The sequence below is a fragment of the Arvicola amphibius genome, chromosome 4 (assembly GCF_903992535.2).
Source record: "Arvicola amphibius chromosome 4, mArvAmp1.2, whole genome shotgun sequence".
Lineage (NCBI taxonomy): Eukaryota > Metazoa > Chordata > Mammalia > Rodentia > Cricetidae > Arvicola > Arvicola amphibius.
Window position 1 is genome coordinate 89,526,622 of NC_052050.1, and position 20,062 is coordinate 89,546,683.

General features: G+C 54.4%; 4 protein-coding genes, 1 non-coding gene and 1 pseudogene across 10 annotated transcripts in view; 4 read left to right on the plus strand and 2 right to left on the minus strand.

Moving 5' to 3' along the window:
* Rab40c (RAB40C, member RAS oncogene family) overlaps positions 1 to 3,083 on the plus strand; it is a 39,281-nt gene extending 36,198 nt beyond the window's left edge. Inside the window, exons 5-8 of one of the 2 annotated variants that reach the window (XM_038328717.1) lie at positions 71 to 148; positions 421 to 643; positions 1,289 to 1,452; positions 2,907 to 3,083. In XM_038328717.1, the coding sequence (XP_038184645.1) occupies positions 71 to 148; positions 421 to 643; positions 1,289 to 1,452; positions 2,907 to 2,921 (480 nt within the window). In that variant the 3' untranslated portion in view covers positions 2,922 to 3,083. Of the gene's footprint in view, positions 1 to 70; positions 149 to 420; positions 644 to 1,288 lie in introns of both variants that reach the window. The other variant, XM_038328716.1, reaches the window with a different exon arrangement.
* A 139-nt stretch (positions 3,084 to 3,222) lies between these two features.
* Wfikkn1 (WAP, follistatin/kazal, immunoglobulin, kunitz and netrin domain containing 1) lies at positions 3,223 to 7,494 on the plus strand. The gene is given in 3 exon segments (XM_038328725.1): positions 3,223 to 5,299; positions 5,964 to 7,218; positions 7,221 to 7,494. Coding segments are annotated over 3 exon segments (1,656 nt in total). The 5' UTR covers positions 3,223 to 5,119; the 3' UTR covers positions 7,442 to 7,494.
* A 252-nt stretch (positions 7,495 to 7,746) lies between these two features.
* Positions 7,747 to 9,437, minus strand: Mettl26 (methyltransferase like 26). 3 transcript variants are annotated; one of them, XM_038328720.1, is made up of 6 exons: positions 9,222 to 9,437; positions 8,837 to 8,999; positions 8,486 to 8,545; positions 8,228 to 8,295; positions 8,051 to 8,129; positions 7,747 to 7,977 (listed from the first exon to the last, which is right to left on the minus strand). In XM_038328720.1, exons 1-6 carry the CDS (start codon positions 9,416 to 9,418, stop codon positions 7,948 to 7,950), a joined length of 597 nt encoding a protein of 198 aa, XP_038184648.1. In that variant the 5' UTR covers positions 9,419 to 9,437; the 3' UTR covers positions 7,747 to 7,947. The 3 variants fall into 3 exon arrangements, with proteins under 3 accessions (XP_038184648.1, XP_038184649.1, XP_038184647.1); XM_038328721.1 differs by having other exon boundaries at positions 8,217 to 8,295; XM_038328719.1 differs by having other exon boundaries at positions 7,747 to 8,129.
* A 305-nt stretch (positions 9,438 to 9,742) lies between these two features.
* Trnag-ccc lies at positions 9,743 to 9,813 on the minus strand. Its single transcript has one exon. It is a non-coding gene; the product is annotated as a tRNA-Gly (tRNA).
* A 1,038-nt stretch (positions 9,814 to 10,851) lies between these two features.
* LOC119811527 lies at positions 10,852 to 20,062 on the plus strand (annotated as a pseudogene).
* Positions 13,316 to 20,062, plus strand: Mcrip2 (MAPK regulated corepressor interacting protein 2). 3 transcript variants are annotated; one of them, XM_038328722.1, is made up of 6 exons: positions 13,316 to 13,444; positions 14,010 to 14,095; positions 14,931 to 15,060; positions 19,025 to 19,152; positions 19,393 to 19,494; positions 19,721 to 20,062. In XM_038328722.1, the coding sequence occupies exons 1-6, from the start codon at positions 13,365 to 13,367 to the stop codon at positions 19,789 to 19,791; spliced, it is 597 nt and encodes a 198-aa protein (XP_038184650.1). In that variant the 5' UTR covers positions 13,316 to 13,364; the 3' UTR covers positions 19,792 to 20,062. The 3 variants fall into 3 exon arrangements, with proteins under 3 accessions (XP_038184650.1, XP_038184651.1, XP_038184652.1); XM_038328723.1 differs by lacking the exons at positions 13,316 to 13,444; positions 14,010 to 14,095 and adding an exon at positions 14,538 to 14,851; XM_038328724.1 differs by lacking the exons at positions 13,316 to 13,444; positions 14,010 to 14,095 and adding an exon at positions 18,084 to 18,184.

Consider the following 20,062-nt stretch of genomic DNA (forward strand, 5'->3'; position numbering starts at 1 on the left):
ATCCAGCAAGTTTCTCCTGGGAATGGGCCCAAACATGCCTGTGGATAATCGCCATTCATCTAACTTGCAGGGAATCCTCCTGGTGTATGACATCACCAACCGTTGGTCCTTTGATGGCATTGACCGGTGGATCAAGGAGATCGATGAGGTAGGGTATGGGTTTATGCCTCTCCAGGAGAGACTATAGGACCAAGTTGTGACTGGGGTATGCCTTCATGGGAGTGCTGCCCAATGTAGTCCTCCCCTACCCTGGGACTGTTGTTCAGCAATGAAAAGCTGAACTCTGCTGTCTACCTGGCTCCATCCAGACATTTCTGGACTTGCTTCATTGCAGAATGCAGACATTAGGAGCCCTGCCTATGGCCAAGGGGTGGGGGTGGCTTGTGATGTGCCTCTGCTGAGTTCTGAACCCCTCCTAAGCATGCACCTGGTGTTCCCCGGATCCTGGTTGGGAACCGGCTGCATCTGGCCTTCAAGCGGCAAGTCCCAACGGAGCAGGCTCGAGCCTACGCAGAGAAGAACTGCATGACCTTCTTTGAAGTCAGCCCCCTGTGCAACTTCAACGTCATTGAGTCCTTCACTGAGCTCTCTCGTATCGTTCTTATGCGGCATGGCATGGAGAAGATCTGGAGGCCCAATCGAGGTGGGACTGAGGCTTAGTTCAGCTAGGATGCTAGGTAGTGGAGTCATGAGGGCTGATGAGCTGCAGGCATTGATGGTGCATTTAGAGTATGAGTAGTCTCTTAAGAGCTGCAGTCACCTTCACTGGTAATGGTCACAGAAGCAGTGTGTAGCTCAGCAGTATCTATCATTGTCCATGTACTTGACCAGAAGCCCTAAGGATGGCCTTACTCACAGGGTCCCTTACAGTAGGGCTCACTGCTAGGCACAGAGATGGTTACAATGTCACCCTAAGATGAAGCCACTGAGGAGAACAGAGTAACTAAATCTTCTCTTGAGCCAAAAGACTACTGCCAGCTATAGCAAGGGCTGTGTTCCAAAGTTAGCCTGCCTCCTCACCCACTCCCAGTCTTACAGAGCATCAGGACAGACTGGCCTCTCTTAAGAACACTTTGTAGTGTTTTTTGCTCTAAGAAGGCAGGAGATAGGAGCCACCCAGTGTACAGATAGTGGGGCATCCAGGATCTCTGAGCTGGTGAAGCCACAGGAGTTTTGAGACTCAGCCAGGCTTTACAGGTAATGTGAAAACCATGTACCTCTCAACAGCTCCCCTCATAAAATCTCATTACCTATCTGTTCCCTCCTCCATCTTACCCTCCTCTCACAGTTTTCAGCCTGCAGGACCTCTGCTGCCGTGCCATTGTCTCCTGTACCCCCGTGCACCTCATCGACAAGCTCCCACTACCTGTCACCATCAAGAGCCACCTCAAGTCCTTTTCCATGGCCAACGGCATGAACGCTGTCATGATGCATGGCCGCTCCTACTCCCTGGCAAGTGGGGCCGGGGGCAGTGGCAGCAAGGGCAACAGCCTTAAGAGGTCCAAGTCCATCCGTCCCCCCCAGAGTCCACCTCAGAACTGCTCTCGGAGCAACTGCAAGATCTCCTAGCGGAACCTGTGGGTTCTGCCTGTTCAGACTCGGGGCTAATGCTGGAGCACTCCTGGCCAGGCACTAGGCCCTGCTGCGTGCAGGAAGACTTGGCTACACAACCATGCCTGGGTCTTCCCAGGCTTTCCTCCACATCTGAGCTAGTGGAGGGAAGGGGCGTGCAGGGAGAGACATGCTCCACAGACCAGGCAGCAGGGCTGCTGGTGCTACGGGGACCAGGTCTGAACCAATCCTGGACTCCAGGCTGGGAGTGAGCCTGGCTCCCCTTTATTTATATGGAGAACATTTTACCTGTTTTGTACATTTTTAAAGGGCTGTCAGGAAGCCTGGATGCCCCTCATAGCCACATCAGCCATTGGGGAAGCTCAGGATGTCAGGGAAGGAGGGGTGAAGCAGTGATGGAGAGCATTGAAGCCAGATGACCTTTGGGTTTATAAACACCCTTTCTGGGTGTTGTTGCTCCAAGGCCAGTGGGAAACAGATGAGGCCAGGGTGTGATCCAGATGCTCTGGCCACAGTCTTAGCTCCAGCTTCCATTTCTGACAAAGGTGGTCAGTATGCTGGACATAGGCAAGGCTTCTGCTCCTGAGATCTAGGAGAGAAGCTGGTTGCACCTGGGAGCCCCACTTGTATCCCTCTCCACTGTGCCCTGGCACTTTGAGTGATGTTTACTATACACTCAGTATCTCCAGGTTGAGGCAGAGCTTAAGTGCTTGATGGTCTTCAGTGGTATGAGCTTTGGGCACAATGCCTGGGAGCCCAGGGTCTAGCAGCTTGTACTCGTCAGCCTTGACTGCGTTTCCTAGCTGCTTCTGGCCTATTGTGGCCCTTCTACCTGTAAGTTTATGTCACTGGAATCTTAGTGACATTCTGTGGAACAACAGCCTCAGCCATAGGGACCCACTAGGTGGAGCAACTTCTGAAGCCATGGACTATTCCTCCACAGTGCTCCTCATACCCCAATCTGCCCTAGTCAGCCTTCTTCCCCATGGGGTTGTCCCCAGTGGATGTCCTATGTGACTGCTTTCCTGTCCTTGCCTGGTGACACAGTCCTCAGGCACGCTGGTGCTTAACTCTACCTCCTGCCCTCAGGGCCCTGGCCATAGCAGGAGCCATGACCCCTTACTGGGGACTTTTCTTAGTGCACATTTCCTAAGACCATCTTGCCATGGATGCTACTAGGGCACTGGTAGATACAGCGCCAGCCTGCTGTTCTGGGAGGTTGGGTTAATGCCTGTAGGGACAGGGCTATTGTTGTGGGAACTGCCTGATAAGCAGCAGCCCCTGGGACCTGGCCCAGAGGCTGGATACAATCAAGCATCACCTTTCCCCACCAGTCCTGTTGCTGTTGATAAGAGACCTTTTCTCTGGAATCGGAATAGAGTGGTATAGACTTTGAGGACCTGGATTGGCCTGCGTGTACGCCATCAACACTACCCTTGCTGCTGTGGACTCCACCATTCCTGGGTTCTTCGTTCTTACTTCTTTGTACAGTAAATGTACTTCAGCAGTGAGCTCATGTCTTTCTTTGTGAACATTGGTTTGGCATCGTGGGCCTGTAGCTTGTTGGGGGTGGTGAGGGGTGTCTGACAGTGTGCTCTGCCACAGGATCCAACAGTGCTTTGTGCCTGCCAAAATGATCCCAGGCTTTGTTAACTGTCCCCTGCAGCTGACCTTGGTGACCTACAGCCATCCATCCACTGGGTTTACATTCCCAGCCACAAAGTAGCCAGGCCTGGTTACAAGCACACTGGTTCCTGGGGTCTAATCTTGGCCAGGCCAGCATCAGGCAGCCTCAACTATTCACAAGAGCCTTCGTTCGTAGCCTACAGCAGACTGTTTCACATAGTTTACCACTGCTTCAAGAACATATTTGCAAGTGGAACCTGGAGCTGGTACCTTTCACAGGAAAGCATCTAGCAGGTTATGGGGCTTTGCAGGGCCCTGCTCAGCTAGAGTTATGTCTGATATACTGGAAGGCAAATCTGAATGGGACAGTACAGTTCACTCTAAACATGGCCTCTGGCTCAGGTGCCACCTGCGCTCTTCCATAGGCATGTCCCTGCCCCCTCATCACCAGGAGTCGGCTCACCCACAGCTCTTTTGTAAGGCAGTAGACACTGGCGCCTGGTAGCCATCTCTTGATCTCCTGGCCAGACCAGGCTCTTATTACCCTGCCTCCTGGGTCAGGGGGTCAGACAAAGGGTCACACAGACTTCTTCCTTCCTGTCTCTGAGAAAACCACTCCCTGGGGACCTCTGGAGTCACAGAAAGGGTTTGGAAAGGCAGATTCCAAGCAGGCCCTTTGTCTTGCCATCAGCTTTGATCTCCCTGCCCTCCCCCACAGTGATAGAGCCTGTAGTCCAGTTAAAGAATGGATGCTGGCCCTCATGGTGGGTTTGTGGGGCAAGGCCTGAATGTACTTAGATCCCTGAGCAACATCTAGGACGCTTGCTCTTTGAAGGATGAGCTGGCCATCCTTTGAGAAGTTTGGTGACTTCTCTGGACCCTTGTTTGCACTATGAACTACAGTCAGTGTCAGGAGACTGTCTTTGACTAGTGCACATAACTTTTTGCACATGTCTTTTTTTCACCCAGACAAAACAGCCATTTGGTTTTGTGTCTGCCTTGCCCATTTGAAGGAGCTGAGTGACACAGCACCCTGGCTATGGAGCCAGGATCCCTGTTTTAGAGAAACAGGTGTATCCAGGAGGGTGAATCCTGCTGAAGTCTGCTCTCAGCTGGTGAGATGGCCAAAGCACTGCTGTCACCTCCTCAGTGCTGAGATTACATATGTGCACCACCATGCCAGGCACCCTAGCAGTTTTTTTACTCTATGCCAAGACCTGGCAGATGTGACACTTGAAGGGTCCTGGAGAACAGAACCTCTACCACTTGCCAGCTGAAGATGTTCCTTACTTGTACTTGTGACAGGTGCCATCTTTGGCAGCCTTTGGAGAAAACCTAGGCTAGTAGTCAGTTAGGGCTGGAGACTGGCTGAGGATAAAAGCTGAAATCTACCAGCCCTGCCCCTCCTCCCTGAGTAGAGGGTAGGAGGGTCTTTAAGGAGACTTTGATCCCTGCTGGGCTTCAGCTTGTAGAGGGAGGGGCTCGGATTACAGCATCCCCCTCCCTGGTTTAGCTGGCCCTTCTCCGCCCCTTGGTGACCCTAGTGGTCAGTTGCTCTGAGCTTCAGGGCCTCTGGCCCCTCCCCAGCCCTTCCTCTTCTTCTGTTCCCAGTCCTATGCTGACCAGAGCCTGAGAGCCACCCACAGTGGTTGGAAGAGGGCCAGCCAGTATTTTGTGGACGGGTTTTGTGGACGGGTTCTGAAAGATCCCAGGATACCTATTCACACTGCCAGAAAGGAGCATCAGCTGTGGGCTCCAGCCTTTGGGGGGCAGGGGCCCAAGGAGTCACAGAAGAGGGTCCATTTGAGGCAGGGATAGCAATCCTAGGCCCAGGACCCTCTAAGGTGGATGCCTATAGGAAGTCCTGGCTCCACGAGTGGCTGGTGGCCACACACTCCCACCCCCTGGCCCTGTGGCCCCCATGCCTACCCCACAGCCACTCCTGCCTCTGCTCTTTGTCTTCGGGCTCATCCATCTGACCTCGGAGACCAACCCGCTGCCAGAGCCTGGAAGCCACCCTGGCATGTGCCCCAACCAGCTCAGCCCCCACCTGTGGGTGGACGCCCAGAGCACCTGTGAGCGTGAGTGCACCAGGGACCAGGTGAGCACTGGCATCTCATGGGATCCTGGGCCCCACCCCAGCTCTTTCCTCCGTGGGGGGAACAGACCCCAACCCTAGGAGTCCGCTTTCTCCAGGGTGTCTCCATACTCATTTCCCTGGATTTGGGGCCATGACCTGTCCACAGGGCTCAAGGGATGCCCCCACCTTTCTACCCTCATCTGTCTGAAGAGTAAGAACATCTCCCATCCCTGAACTGGCTGGTCTTCAACAATCCTGTCACTAACCTGCCTGAGCACCACTTCTTTAAGTGATGTGGATCCAGGCCTCTGACCTACTCCTGCAAATAGCACCGCCCTGCCCTGCCCTGCCCTGCCCTGCCCTGCCTGTGGTCCTTTCCTCATTTCCCAGACTGGGAAGGGGACAAAAGAGTTCCCTAAGTGGTGTGCCCTCTGGTGGCAGAGCAGCTGCTTGCACATTGCTCCATCTGCACAGCAGGGGTGCTAATGAGGCCTGCTGCGGGTGCCGAGGATTCAGTGGGAATAAGGTGACACATATGGCCTTGCTGCTCATGCTGTTCAGAAAGCACTGCCACCATCTTCCATAGGGAAGCAGGCTTTGAGAGAGGCAGCCACATCTCCCAGGGGAGTGCATGGGCAACGCTGGGAAGGGGTCAGGGTTCCACTAAACTGTCCCTGTCCCTCAGGACTGTGCGGCCTCTGAGAAGTGCTGCACCAATGTGTGTGGGCTGCAGAGCTGCGTGGCGGCCCGCTTCCCCAGTGGTGGCCCAGCTGTACCTGAGCCAGCAGCCTCCTGTGAAGGCTTCCAATGCACACAACAGGGTTCTGACTGTGACATCTGGGATGGGCAGCCAGTTTGCCGCTGCCGTGACCGCTGTGAGAAAGAACCCAGCTTCACTTGCGCTTCCGATGGCCTCACCTATTACAACCGCTGCTATATGGATGCAGAGGCCTGCCTGCGGGGTCTCCACCTGCATGTGGTACCCTGCAAACACATTCTCAGCTGGCCACCCAGTAGCCCAGGACCACCTGAGACCACTGCTCGACCAACCCCTGGGGCTGCTCCCATGCCACCTGCCCTGTATAACAGCCCCTCACCACAGGCAGTACATGTAGGGGGAACAGCCAGCCTCCACTGTGATGTTAGTGGCCGTCCACCGCCTGCTGTGACCTGGGAGAAACAAAGCCATCAGCGGGAGAACCTGATCATGCGCCCTGACCAGATGTATGGCAATGTGGTTGTCACCAGTATTGGGCAGCTAGTGCTGTACAATGCCCAGCTGGAGGATGCAGGCCTATATACATGCACTGCACGCAATGCTGCTGGCCTGCTGCGGGCTGACTTCCCCCTCTCTGTTTTGCAGCGGGTAAATACTCAGGACAAGGACACAGGTGTCCTGGCCCTGGCTGAGTGCCAGCCTGACACACAGGACTGTGTTGGGCCTGCCACTCCTCACCATGTCCTCTGGCGCTTTGACCCACAGCGAGGCAGCTGCATGACCTTCCCAGCCCTCAAATGTGATGGAGCTGCCCGGGGCTTTGAGACCTATGAGGCATGCCAACAGGCCTGTGTCCGTGGCCCTGGGGATGCCTGTGCACTACCTGCGGTTCAGGGCCCCTGCCAGGGCTGGGAGCCACGCTGGGCCTACAGCCCACTGCTACAGCAGTGCCACCCCTTTGTATACAGTGGCTGTGAAGGCAATAGCAATAACTTTGAGAGCCGGGAGAGCTGTGAAGATGCTTGCCCCGTGCCACGCACACCACCCTGTCGTGCCTGCCGCCTCAAGAGCAAGCTGGCTCTGAGCTTGTGCCGTAGTGATTTTGCCATTGTGGGTCGACTCACAGAGGTACTGGAGGAGCCAGAGGCTGCAGGTGGCATTGCTCGTGTGGCCTTAGATGATGTGCTCAAAGATGACAAGATGGGCCTCAAGTTCTTGGGCACCAATACCTGGAGGTGACACTGAGTGGCATGGACTGGGCCTGCCCATGCCCCAATGTGACAGCTGGTGATGGGCCACTGGTCATCATGGGTGAGGTTCGTGAAGGTGTGGCCATATTGGATGCTAACAGCTATGTCCGTGCGGCCAGCGAGAAGCGAGTCAAGAAGATTGCAGAGCTGCTTGAGAAAAAGGCTTGTGAGCTGCTCAACCGCTTCCAAGACTAGCTTTGTCTGTAACCCCCATTCCCACCCTCCTTCCTGCTGAATAAAAGGCTGTGCCTGTGGGATTCACAGCCTCTGGTTCCCTTCTAGCTGCAGCCGCTCCATCACCACTGTGTTCAGTTGGAGTCCTGCGAGTAAAGGGAGCTCCAGTTTCTACTCAAGGGTTACCAAGTAGCACCACTCTAGGGGACAAGAGGAAGCCAGCTCAATGCTGCTTCAGCCATCCTCCAAGCTCTAATCTTCCCTTAGACCAAACCCCCTTTGCCTTCTCACAGCTATTCCCAGCAAACAGTGTGGTAGAGATGCCCTGTAGTGAAATGGAGTGGTTTTATTTCATGGCCCATTGGGCCCAGGTTCTCTGTAGCACTATGGCCACCAGATTAGGAGGGACTAATTTATCCCAAGGAGTGACTCGGGGAGGGGCTGAGGTCTAGCTTGTACCGTGACAGAACCTTTGACAAAGATGCAGGCACATGGGAGGTAGGAAATAGGCTATTCTTTCCGGAAAATCAGGCACTTGTTGTTGGCTGGCATGTCACCTGGAAAAATGCTTTGCTGGAGTGGCCCTTATTCCCAGGGAGATTCTCTACCCCCCACCATTGCCCTGCCTACCATCCTCTCCAGGACTAAGCCGCTGGCCTGGCCTAGTTCCTCCAGGAGGGCTGTGTCACGAAGCCCCCACTCTGGGTTCCTACAGTTAGGGAGGGAGGGAGATGTCACTTGCAGAACTGAAGGTTTTATCCAGCCCACCTGCCCTCTGAGCCAAGCCCCTCCCCACCTAGGTCTGACCTGCATCTGAGGGTCAGGTCAAAGTCCACGTTGCTCTGGGGAGAGATCTTTCCATTGACTGCAAAGGGCTGTGGGAACAAGGTGACACAGTCTGTGGGCCCAAGGTCAGTCGTTCCCATAGGACTCATTTTTTAGGCTGGGATCAAGAGAGCAACCCCTTTCTGCTCCCAAGAAGGAAAAGGGCAAGGATCCAGCTTCAGGGCAAGAGACTGAGAAACACCTGGACTGCTAGGGGCCTCTTAAGGTAGGGTCACTCACCCCATAGGTGATCAGCACAGCCTTGGTTTTAAGCAGCTGTCCTGCTGCTTTGAAAAGTCCCTGAAGAGAGGGAGACAGGGTAAGCTGGGCGCTTGAGACTCAGGCCTGATTCAGCACAGCTGCCTGTCACCATCTAGCTAGCCAGGGTCAGTCAATCTGACCTCAGAACTTGTCTGCTGAATCAGGGCAACCTTGTTTGTTTTGCTTTTTGTTTTCTCTACGTTTGTTTGTTTGGGGGCGGGTTGTAAATTTGTAGAATTAAATCATTTTTCCTTCTGGAAAGGAAAAGAGAGAGAGAGACTTAGGCCTCCTTTCTTGCAACATGAAAGCTGGGTTCCACAGTGTCCATACCTCAGTGCAGTTCAGGGGACTGATGTGGGTCATATTGATGCAGAGCAAAAGGTCCAGCGACCGCGGCTGGATTCCGCCCCATTGCTCCCACTCCCAGGTCACGTCCAGGTACAGCGGGGCCTTCACATTGGACAACCCTTGGGCTTGGGTGGTGGCGGCAATGCTGTAGTGGACAGCGCGTGGGAAAGGGTCAGCTAGCGCCCCCCCCACCACTACCACCAGTGGGTCAGGGGCAAAGTCCTGAGGAGCGGCCACTTCCTCAGTCCAGCACCCAGACCTGGTCCCGCCCTCTCTTCCCATCGCCAGCCCCCCCCCCCCCCCCCCCCCCCCCCCCCCCCCCGCTCAACCCAAGCCCCGGCAAGTGAAAGACGACGAGCCGCCACACCTGTCCAGGCAGCGCTGGTCCACGTCTGACGGCTGCCACTCAGCGTGCGGGAAAGCCTGTGCAAAGTGCGCGGCGTGCTGGCCGGAGCCCGAGGCCACCTCGAGCACGCGAACGCCGCGCTGGGCAGGATCCACATACTGGCGGAGCACGCACAGGATGGGCTCCTTGTTCCTCTCAGCAGCCGCAGCCACCATCATCTCGCAGCGGTGCTGCCAACCCGGCTAGGAATGCTCGCGGGGCACGACGGGAGCTGTGGTCCAGCTCCTGCGCAGGGCACTACGGGAGTTGTAGTTGTACCTACCAGCTTGCCTGATACAGGGTGACTGTCAAGAGGCCGCTCGATTCCTTAAGGGGTCGGCGCTGGGCTGGGCTCTGGGTATCCAGGTGTGGTTTACTCTAACAGCCAGCACCTTGTCTGAGCGAATGTGTTCAGCGTATTTGTCACATTGAAAGTTTGTTTGTTGCGTCTGTGCCACACCTTCTTATGAAGGGTGTTCAGATTACAAAACAAAAAAGTTAACTGCGCCGCCCGGGAATCGAACCCGGGTCGCAAGAATGGGAATCTTGCATGATACCACTACACCAGCGGCGCTGTTGAGCGACTCAGCAGTCCATAGAGTATACGAAGTGTGACGTACGCTGGCCAATGCAACAGCATTGCGCATGCGTCTTTCCTATTGCGCGCCACTTTTCAGTTGACAAGAATTTGTTGGACACGCTAGTCCACCGGATCCCAAAGTGTTGCTGGTGATCGAAAGGAGAAAAGGTGGGGACGCCAGGTTTATAGACAGCCATGATTGAGTTCTGCACCGTGGAAACCATAGCAGCCGCGAGCTCTTGGAAGTTGAAGCGGTCAGGTCCTGACGTTCGATTGGCCAGGCTTTGAGGGCGTGTTCGTAGTGGGTAGCAACAGAGTGGAACTTCCGGACCGTAGATGCAGGACTCCTCAAGTCTGGGACCATTGGGGTTCAGATGAGCTTTGTGTGACCTTGAGACGGCTGGCCCCAGCTCGAGGTCCACGGATAGACATCAGGAGGCAGGCAATGACCAGTGAAGTGAAGTTGGAGACGACGAGTGTGCAGACAAGAGTACTTTGCCCTGAAGCACGCCCAGGTTGTGGGGGCGTCCATGTCTAAGAGGGGCTGGATTTTAGAAAGAGCCCCAACTTCCTTGGCCGGTTGTCAGTCAAGGCTTACGTGGGCTACTCTTGCCCCTATACTACAGCATGGCTCCTGCTTAGGGTTGCTGTTGAGGTGTCTGTCCAAAGTGTGTTTGGTCAGCTGGGGTGGCCAGCGTGTGAGTGTAGACAAGGCTGAAGAATCTGAAAAGAGGTCTGAGCCATTTACTAAAATTATACAAGGCCCAAAAGAAGCCTTCACTGATTTTTTTGCAAAGATTGACCTCAGTTGTAAATAGAATGATATCAGATCCAGAAGTCAGATTAATATAAATAGAAGTTTTGGCTTTTGAAAATGCTAATTCAGAATGCAAAAAAGGCAAGATCGGCACCAATAGATAAATGGATTAGAAATACAGCTGATATTGGAATCTCATAGTTATATACAACTTTAATAGGAGAAGTAATCTCTAAAGTTTTAATCTAAAGTTTTAAGAAAAATCAAACTGTCAAATGTCTTGGCTTGTAGCAAGCAAGGTTATTTCAAAAGGGATTGTATGCAAGGTGTTCCTAGAAACAATGTTCCTAGAAACAATGTATTTTCTAGAGACAAGTACAAAGAGAAGGCCTGCAGCCTTCTGGAGTACGCAGAAGGTGTGGCAAAGGCTAGCATTGGACCAATGAACACAGTTCAACAAGGCACAAACAAGCCCTAGGGGCTTCCCAAAAGGCATTGGATATCAAATTCAAGTCTGCCTTGGCAGGTTAGCATTTGCAATACACCTTTATTAGAAGTTACGCCACTGGGCGGGGTGGTGGCCCACACCTTTATCCCAGCACTCAGAAGGCAGAGGCCGGCGGTGTCTCTAAATTCCAAGGCTAGCCTAGTATGCTAGAGTGCAGTAACAGGACAGGTTCCAAAGCTTACACAGAAAAACCCTGAGAGCACTAAATCTCACCAGGGCTGGTTGTGAGCCACCATATGGTTACTAGGAATTGGACTCAGGTCCTCTGGAAGAGTAGACAGTGCCCTTAACGGCTGAACCATCTCTCCAGCTCCCCAGTTGCACTTTAAAAGAAATGTTTAATAAACAGAAAGGGGCAACAAATCTAGTCCTCAGAGATAGATTGCATAATGCTTTTTTTTTCTTCTTTGAGACAGGGTGTGCTCTGTGAAACAGTCATCAGATGGTCAGCCTCACAGACTACTCCCAGCCCGGACTTCAGGATAAACTCTTCCACTTTTCTCATCCCATATGGTCTGGACTCTGTGAGGAGGTGGCCATCTCCTTTGGGTAGCCATCAAGAGCAGAAAATTGTGAGGCTGGATCCTGACAAGAAGTGCCGGCCTGCTGGAGCTTGGTTTTGGCTTTTCCAAATGAGCTTGTTTTTATTACCAAATTATCAGGGCCCTTGAAAGTATCACGTACTGGATTTTGTGTTGTGTTAGGAACATAAAACACTCTGGTTCTCCCATACTCCCCTGTCCTCGGCCTTTGTCCTGGCTCCCCTCTCTGGGCCTATTCTTCTACCTGTTCCTTTTTGTCTTGGGGTATGGCGTACAGGCAGGACTTGGGCAACACTTGATGTGTGAATGTCCAATTCCACTAAGCTTCTCCCCTACCAGTGACTTGTCTCACCACACCCTGAACTGAGCAGGGCTCAACTTCTTTGGCCCAGTGCCATGTGTTTGTTGTTACTATCTTTAACCCAAAGAGAGTCCACTGTCATTGAGTTTTCTCCCCAAGTCCTTGCTGTTGCCCTTCTCCATGCCTTGCTGTATCTCCTGTGGTTACTGTAAGAAATTGGCCCGTGTGGGTGTTTCCCTGGAACTGGAGAGGGAAATGCTTCAGCCCCGGGAATGAGCCGGTAGAAAACAACCAGGTGATGCTGATGCTGTGGCATCTTATGTAGAAGATAAAGTCTACAGGTCCCATCACTGTGGCAGAGTACCTCAAGGGGGTTTTGACCAACCCAGCCAAGGGATATCGTGTGCATCATGATATTCTAGGAGAAAAGGGAGACTTCACAACTTCACCCAAAATGAGTCCAGTCTTTAGGGAGCTGCTAGGGATATGGTTCCTTAGTGAATGGATGACCTCTGGAAAAGTACAGCTTTCCTGCTGGTGGAAACTGGGTCTGTGCTAATAAACTGTGACATTTCAATCCACCTAGTAGAGTGAGCCAAAAATTAAATGAGACCCAAGCATCGACACTGACCGGGAAGAAGCTCCCTTTGGAGAGAGAGGTTGAATCCCTGGTGTGCATGGAAGGTTTCAGCCAAGTCCGGGGTTCCAGTCTCCTGGTACCGAGAGCTGAAGGATGTTCCCAAAGGATGTGGCTTTTTCTCTCGCACATGAGTTTTAGATGTTCTTCCCGTGCATAAATTTCCAGAAAACACCACAAGGATGGAGGGAAGTGCTTGTTGATATCGACCCCACCCATTTCTGATAAACTGAGGTTTGGTGTGGGAATCCTTCTGTGTACGTGTTGCCTCCACTGGGTTGAGTGATTGAGAGCAGCATGTTCAAGGCCAACCAGATTTGGGCTACAGTGGCCTTGGGAGGAACTGGCTGTTTGGTGCTAGTGGGGGGTGGATCAGGCACTGTGGAAGTGGGAATGAACCAATTTGGCCAGAAGTGGCCCTTTCTTTCCATATACGCCCAGGTCTTGGTTCCCTGGGCAGGGCTTGGGGGGCAATGGGGGGGGGGTGCGCGGATAAGGCAACCTCTTCCTAATTTTTTTTTGCAGCCACAGCGCCTGGTGTATAGTTATTCCTGGGGATTGAAACATTCCCTCCTGGATGGAGGAGGGAAGCCCTTAAGGCTCAAGAAGCTAAGGCAATATGAATCTGCGAAGCTCAGGAAAGCCTCACATGCACCCTCCCCAAAGGCCCATCATCTAATCAGGAGCCTACTGCTGGGGAGAGGAGGCTTGAGACAGTCCAGTGACTCAGCTTTCATGAGTTGTCCACCTGTACTGTGGTGGGCTTTTCAGTGATAACTTCAAAGAGGTCGTGCTCTTACATGCTCCAACAAGTGACCCCAATAAACCCATGGGGTCACCAACTCCAGCTTGACTTCAGTTGGCATTCTTGGGTCTATCGGTGGGTGTCCTATCTCAGCTGAGCGGACATTTCTCATGCCTCCCTAGTTACGTGTCACACAATTCAAGCGAATCTTCACAGAGCTGGAGAAGGGGAGGCCTTTGCTCTCCAGCCTCCTCTAGATAACGCAGGACCAGAGTGCTCTGGGCTGGAAGAAGCATGGCCACTTGGCCCTTTTGGGTAGCCGTCCCCTGGAGTTCCATTGGCAAGCCACACAGGTGTTTGGGGGTACTCTGGGGTTGAGGTAGATCAGCTACCCACCCTCATCCCTTCCTCAATGTGTTTCCTGCTTGAGTGGCCCAAGCCTTGGCAGAAAGACCTGCCTTCCTCTGTCCCTGATTCCACAGACTGACCATTTCAAGAGACAGCAATAGGGACCTTCAGGTTGGGTGGGCAGGGGGCACAAGTCCTGGGAGATACATTTCAGGGCCCTCGCAGCTCTCAGCTCAGAGTTCATTTTATATGGGTCGTTAAGGACTACAGGAGGGGTCAGGCAGCTTCCACCCATGCTGGGGTTCTTCATTCTATCAGGGTATGCTGGGAAACCCTATGGCTCTCCCCACAGACCTGATGGAGATCTAGTTTCCAGCTTCACTAATCGTTGGGAAAGGGGCACCTCCAGGAGGGCTCAGGATGTAACCTGGAGGAGAGGTTAGTACACTAGGTTGGGATATCCCCTGAGTTCTATACCCTCCTGGTCTTCCCCCTGGGTCCTGGGCAGGGCAGCCTTGATGTCCTTCTTATCCGCTGGAAGAAAGTCACAGAACTTCAAACACCCTCTTTCGTTTAGACCATTCAGTCTAAGCAGAGCCAAGACAACGGTGACCCCATCAGTCCAGGCTTAGTTAAGCACTTGGCTGAGGGGCCTCAAATATACTCTTGATTTCAGGGTTTGTACAGGGTCTCTAGCTCAAAGAACTACCCCAGCACACAGAAGCCCCTCCCCTACTCGAAGAACATTCCTCCCCAGAAATCTCAGACACAGACACAGACACAGACACACACACACACACACACACACACACACACACACACACACACACACACACACACACACACAGTGCGCGCGCGGGCTCCAGTGCTCCAATCTGGAGATGGCTTACAGTCTGGCGTACTCGGTGAGTGCACTCCGCCCCTGGCTGAAATCTAGTGACTTGGCCAATTTTCTAAAGGGCTGAAAAGGCTACCCAGTGGGCGCGGTTCCTTTAAGGGCCGGGGGCGTGTGTGAGTCGCTCCGCCCCTCCCCGGCTGTCCTCCGTCCTTAAAGGGACCGTGCCCCAGGGGCCGCAGAGTGACGCTGGTGGAGGGTGCTTCCCTGATCTAGCCGCTGCCAGGGGCAGGCGGTACGGCGCACCATGTACACCATCACCAAGGGGCCCAGCAAGCTGGTCGCGCAGCGCCGCACAGGTGCGCAGGGCGGGCGGGCAGGCGGGACGTCCTGACCGCTGAGCCGCGGCGGCTGACGCGCCCTCCGCCCGGCCCGCAGGTCCCACGCAGCAGCAGGTAGAGAGCAGGCTCGGCGAGCTCCTGAAATGCCGGCAGCCCGTGCCGCCGACCGCGCTACACACGCGCGAGCAGCCGTCGGTGCAGCCTCAGGGACCCTGGCCCCTGGCAAGGTGAGCGGGGCCGCCCGGCACGAGGGTGACCTTGGAGAAGGTTGCTGGGGACCACGCGTCCTGGCGGGCAGGGGGCGGGGCGCAAGCGGCTCGCGCGCTTCGACTCACTTGCTACTCGTGGGCCCGGCTGGCCTGCGTGGACCCTGGTGGCCACGTGGGGCCTTGCCGGCTTCCAGCCTGTCAAGGACCGCAGGTACCTAAGACCGAGGGACCTGGCGAACTTGGGCCGCTAACTTGGACCCCTTGGGGAAGCGGGTCGAGGTCAAAGTTGTGGAAAGTTGCCCAAGGCTCTGGCCCTCAAGGTCTTCAGGCCCTGTCCTTGCAGAAAAGTGCACGTGTTCTCAGCTGGCCTTATCAGAGTCCCTGCCCTTCACTGAAAACCCTGGGAGCACAGAACCCTGGGAGCACTGGAACCCTCCTCCCCAGCAGGTGCCAGGACTGTCAGACCCAAGCTGACTTCCCAGCAGTGTGCCCAGCTTCCTAGGGAAGCTCAGCCCTGGCTACTTTGGATTTCAGCTACTGTGACCTGGAAGTGATCCCACTCCTTTATACTTCTTTGGCTCAATTTACTGTTTCCTGTGCCGGTAGACTTTGCTCCTGATCGCTGCAGGCATGTAGGCTTTTGGGCTCAAGATTCTGGTATAGGTAGCATGTGACCAACTGAGGACCCTAGGCTCTCACAGGGAACCCACGTTGAGGATAGTCTGTAAGGAGGTCAAGAGTTAGACTAGCCTTGGCCGGAGAGTCCCTGTGATTGGATCTTCTGCTCTTTTTTATTTGTTTTGTTTTGTTTTTTGTTTTTCGAGACAGGGTTTCTCTGTCGCTTTGGAGCCTGTCCTGGAACTAGCTCTTGTAGACCTGGCTGGCCTCGAACTCACAGAGATCCGCCTGCCTCTGCCTCCCGAGTGCTGGGATTAAAGGCGTGTGCCACCGCCGCCCTGGGGCTACTGCTCTTCTCTCTAAGCTCCTGGGCTTCAGATACCATAGGTGGGAGACGCCTGTGTGGACTGTGCTGTTCTGGTAGAGGTGAGGGCTTCCTGCTAGAGAGGCATGGTGGTGACTCTGCTCTACAGTGAATGTTAACTTCTCACCCAGAGATCTGTCCTGGGGACGGGATGAGCAGGGCCTGGGGGCTTCCTGATCACAATTTATGTCCTCCTTGCCCTAGTCTCTGGGAGGACTCTGTGGTGGTGCAGGGGTGTGACCACAAAGTGGTCACCCAAGCAGGGATCAGGAAGCTGGAGTAGCCTTGGTGACCAGCTCATCTCTTATCTGGGAAACCACCTTTTAAGTCCTTGTTGTTGAGGGACAGAGAGGACAGGATTGCGGCAATGTTGGTGTGGAGTCCAGGAGTAGGACAAGGTAGTGACTCCACAACTCGAAGTTGCAAGGGACACCACACTGGCTAATTGCTCTAAGCAGGAAGCTAAACTGGTGTGGAGGCCTGGAGGCACCCATCAGCTGCCAGCTAGAGCCCCTGGAGCCTGAGGGACATTGACTCCAAGAACTTCTGGGCTCCGGGAGCTGAGGAGACAGGGCAAGGTGTCCTTCCTATTTCCTCTAAGGTTGTTGAGTAATTGCCCCTTCCTGTTCCCTGATATTGTCCAGCTCCTATAGGGCTTCCACAGGTAAATCCACATCTAACCCTGTATCTTTTTAAGGCCATCAAAATTGCCTTCGTCCACCATCTTCCCTGTCTTGTGTTCTGGGGAGCCTCAGCTACCATCTCTCTCTGGCCAGCTGTAGGAGGAAAGAACACGGGAGGCCCTGGTCATCTTGCTGCTGGCATGTGACAAAATCTCAAATCTTTCAGCCCACTCAGTGGTTGGGTATGCATGCTGCCCATGATGATGGCCAGGAGGTGGGGGCCTCTGACATAGTCTTTCTCCTGGCAAGAGATAGATGGGGGAGGCTCCAGATGAGATCATGTGATTGACCACCTGCCCCCCCAGAAGCAGGTGGAAGAATGTTTGGGGAGAACTAGGCAGAAGAGAATTGGGGCTGAGGCAAAGTTATAAGCACGGGGGACAGATACTGCTAAGTCTTGAAATTGATCCTCTTCATTATGTGACACAGGCAGGAAGTTTCTTTTCCGAGACTGAAAAATGGGTGACCAGCCGGTCACCTTGAGGGGATAGAAGAGTACACCAGAAGTCTGCAGGGCACTCCGGGCTGGCACTGCAGTCAGTGTCCCCAGGAGTGGTTACAGGTGCACTCTGGGACTGGTGCCCTTTCCCCTACAGAGCCTTGTCTTACATAACTCTGGCCTCCAAGTAGGGGCAGGGAAGGGCTTAGCTTTGGGTTTGTAGTCCTTGCCCTCTGGGGCCCCATTGTAGGTCCAGGGCCACCAGCCTGACCCATTACTATTTACAGACTCTGGCTGGGATTTCCTCCTTTTAAGAATCCGTGTAAGCCACAGCTAGGCATGGTAGTCCACACCTACCTGCACCCTAGCCTCAGGGAGGCGTGGTAGTCCACACCTTCCTGTATCCTGATACTTAGGGCGATTTCTGTAAGTCTAGACCCTGCTGCAACAAAACGAAAACATACATACAAAAAGTACACGTGGGGGGCTGGAGAGATGGCTCAGTGGTTAAGAGCATTGCCTGCTCTTCCAAAGGTCATGAGTTCAATTCCCGGCAACCACATGGTGGCTCACAACCATCTGTAATGAGGTCTGCTGCCCTCTTCTGGTCTGCAGACACACACAGACAGAATATTGTATACATAATAAATAAATAAATAAATTAAAAAAAAAAAAAAGTACACGTGTCCAGCCCTCATGCGTTCAAGTGTGAACCCTTTTGGGGTGTAGGTGGTTGCAGGCAACGGGGGGGAATTCCATTAAGAATGCCTTTATGCCCTCTGGTTCACCAAACGCTCAGGTACCCTATGGGTCTGGGAGGAGTCCTGCCTCCCTGTGGTCCCACCTGCACATCTAAGATTTTCTGTAGCCGCCAGACCCTGCCAGCCCTGGGGCTGGCAGGACCCTGTGCCCCTCAAGAACCTCCTCTTTATTTTAGTGCCCCTCTCACCTGAGGAGGAACCCAGAGCGGCGTGGGCCACCTGAGCCCAGGAAGGCGAGCAGGCCCACCGGGACCGCGAGTGCCTGGCGGAGTGGCAGGTGCAGCCCAGGACTCCGGCTCCCACCTCCTACTGTAGGTGCGGCCCCATTCCCCCCATGGCCCCATCCCAGGCTTCATGAGCACAGGGCTTGGCCAGTTGCCAAGCCAACTGAGATGGCACGTTCCTGCCCTAACCTGGGCCTGCATGGCTGGGCTGGCCTCAGCTGCCCCTCCTCCCTGAATGTAGAATGCAGCACAGGGCTTTGGGGGAGGGGGGACAGCTCACTCAAGTTGCCCTTTTTTTTCTAGCCTTGAGGAGTGGGCCAGGCTTAAGGTCATGTTGTTCCCACTCAGAGACCGCCCTCCCCAGCATTCTGTGCTCACCTCCCTGGGGCCTGGGGGCAGCCAGGGAGAGGGAAGGGCAATTGCTGACCCCTACTTGTTCCGTTTGTTTTCCGACAGTGGGGGTGTCATTGCAGTGACTGAGTCTGTGGGGCATCTCTAGGAGGAGGGGGTGTCTGTGCCAAGTGGGTGGGGATGGGCTAGAGTTCTGATTAGGTAGAGGTTGGAGCCACGCTCCTGGAAGCCTGCCTGGCTGGGAGTTTGGGAATGTGGAGGAGTACTCTGTGGGACCCTGCCAGAGGTCTGGATAGAGAGCTGAGGAGCTTTCTGACTTACAGTCACTCAGCCTCCCCTGGGCACAGCGTGGCAGGTGTGAGCTGAGCTGGAGAAAGCTCAGTCTGCAGCGAAGGGCAGCTACTCTGTGGTTAAGGAAGGGTCTAGTTTGGGTCTGTGCCTGTGCAGGTGCAGTGGGTATGTGCTGAAGCTGCTCTTGAACTCTTCAGGGTCGCTTCTGGAGCTGGATGTGCCAACTGTATCTCTCTCTTACCCTCCCACAGTCCAGGGCCGAGGCTTGTGTTCAATCGAGTGAATGGCCGGCGGCCCCTCACCTCATCTCCATCCCTCGAGGGAGCCCAAGAGACCTACACACTGGCCCACGAGGAGAACGTCCGATTTGTGTCCGAAGGTAGTAAGGGACCCGGGGGTATGGCTCAGGCCAGAGAATCCCAGTAGTGTGGCCCTGGCTCTGCCCTGTCCTTCCCCACTATAGCCTGCCTCTTAGCAGCCCAAGGGCCGGACTTTTCTTTGGCTTTCTACCCGGTCATGTCCGTTCCTCGAGCTGGGCTGGCGTCCAGGGTGGCCACCAGGCTCTGGGGTGGTAAGGATACCAGGAGTCTGGTTCATTCTCACTGTCCTTCCCCCGCAGCCTGGCAGCAGGTGGAGCGACAGCTGGATGGTGGCCCTGCCAATGAGAGCGGCCCACGGCCTGTGCAGTATGTAGAGAGCACTCCTGATCCCCGGCTGCAGAGTGAGCCTTCCCCCATGCCCTGTATCCCCACAAATACCCTGACCTCGACCTCCACACCAGGTTCTAGCCCTAGCGGGTTGGGGAGGGAAGACTTGGGCCAGACTCCCCCATTTTCCTTCAAGTGCTATGCATGGAATCCAGGGTAGATGCTGTGGTCGGCTAGAGGGGAGAGGTACCGGCCGACTTAGAAAACTGCACCACTGCCCAGCCTTTCTTCTACCCGCAGACTTTGTACCTATTGACCTTGATGAGTGGTGGGCACAGCAGTTCCTGGCTAGGATCACCAACTGTTCCTAACACCTGTCCAGGAAGGAATGCTGCCATAGTGGACCCTTTGCCCAAAGAGGACCATGGTGCGCTGGTCCACCTTGTGGCCTGGCTGGGTACCGGCCACACCTGAAGTGCCAACATTTGGACTTTTGCACCTGTCGTTCCTTTGGCTTGGCTGTCTCAAGCTGCCAGAGCCAGAGGCCAAACCTGTCTAACCTCAGTCCTGCTCACTGTGCCCAGGGACCAGCCCCTGGGGCTGGCAGGGAGGAGCCCAGGCTAATAAAATTGAAAAACTGCC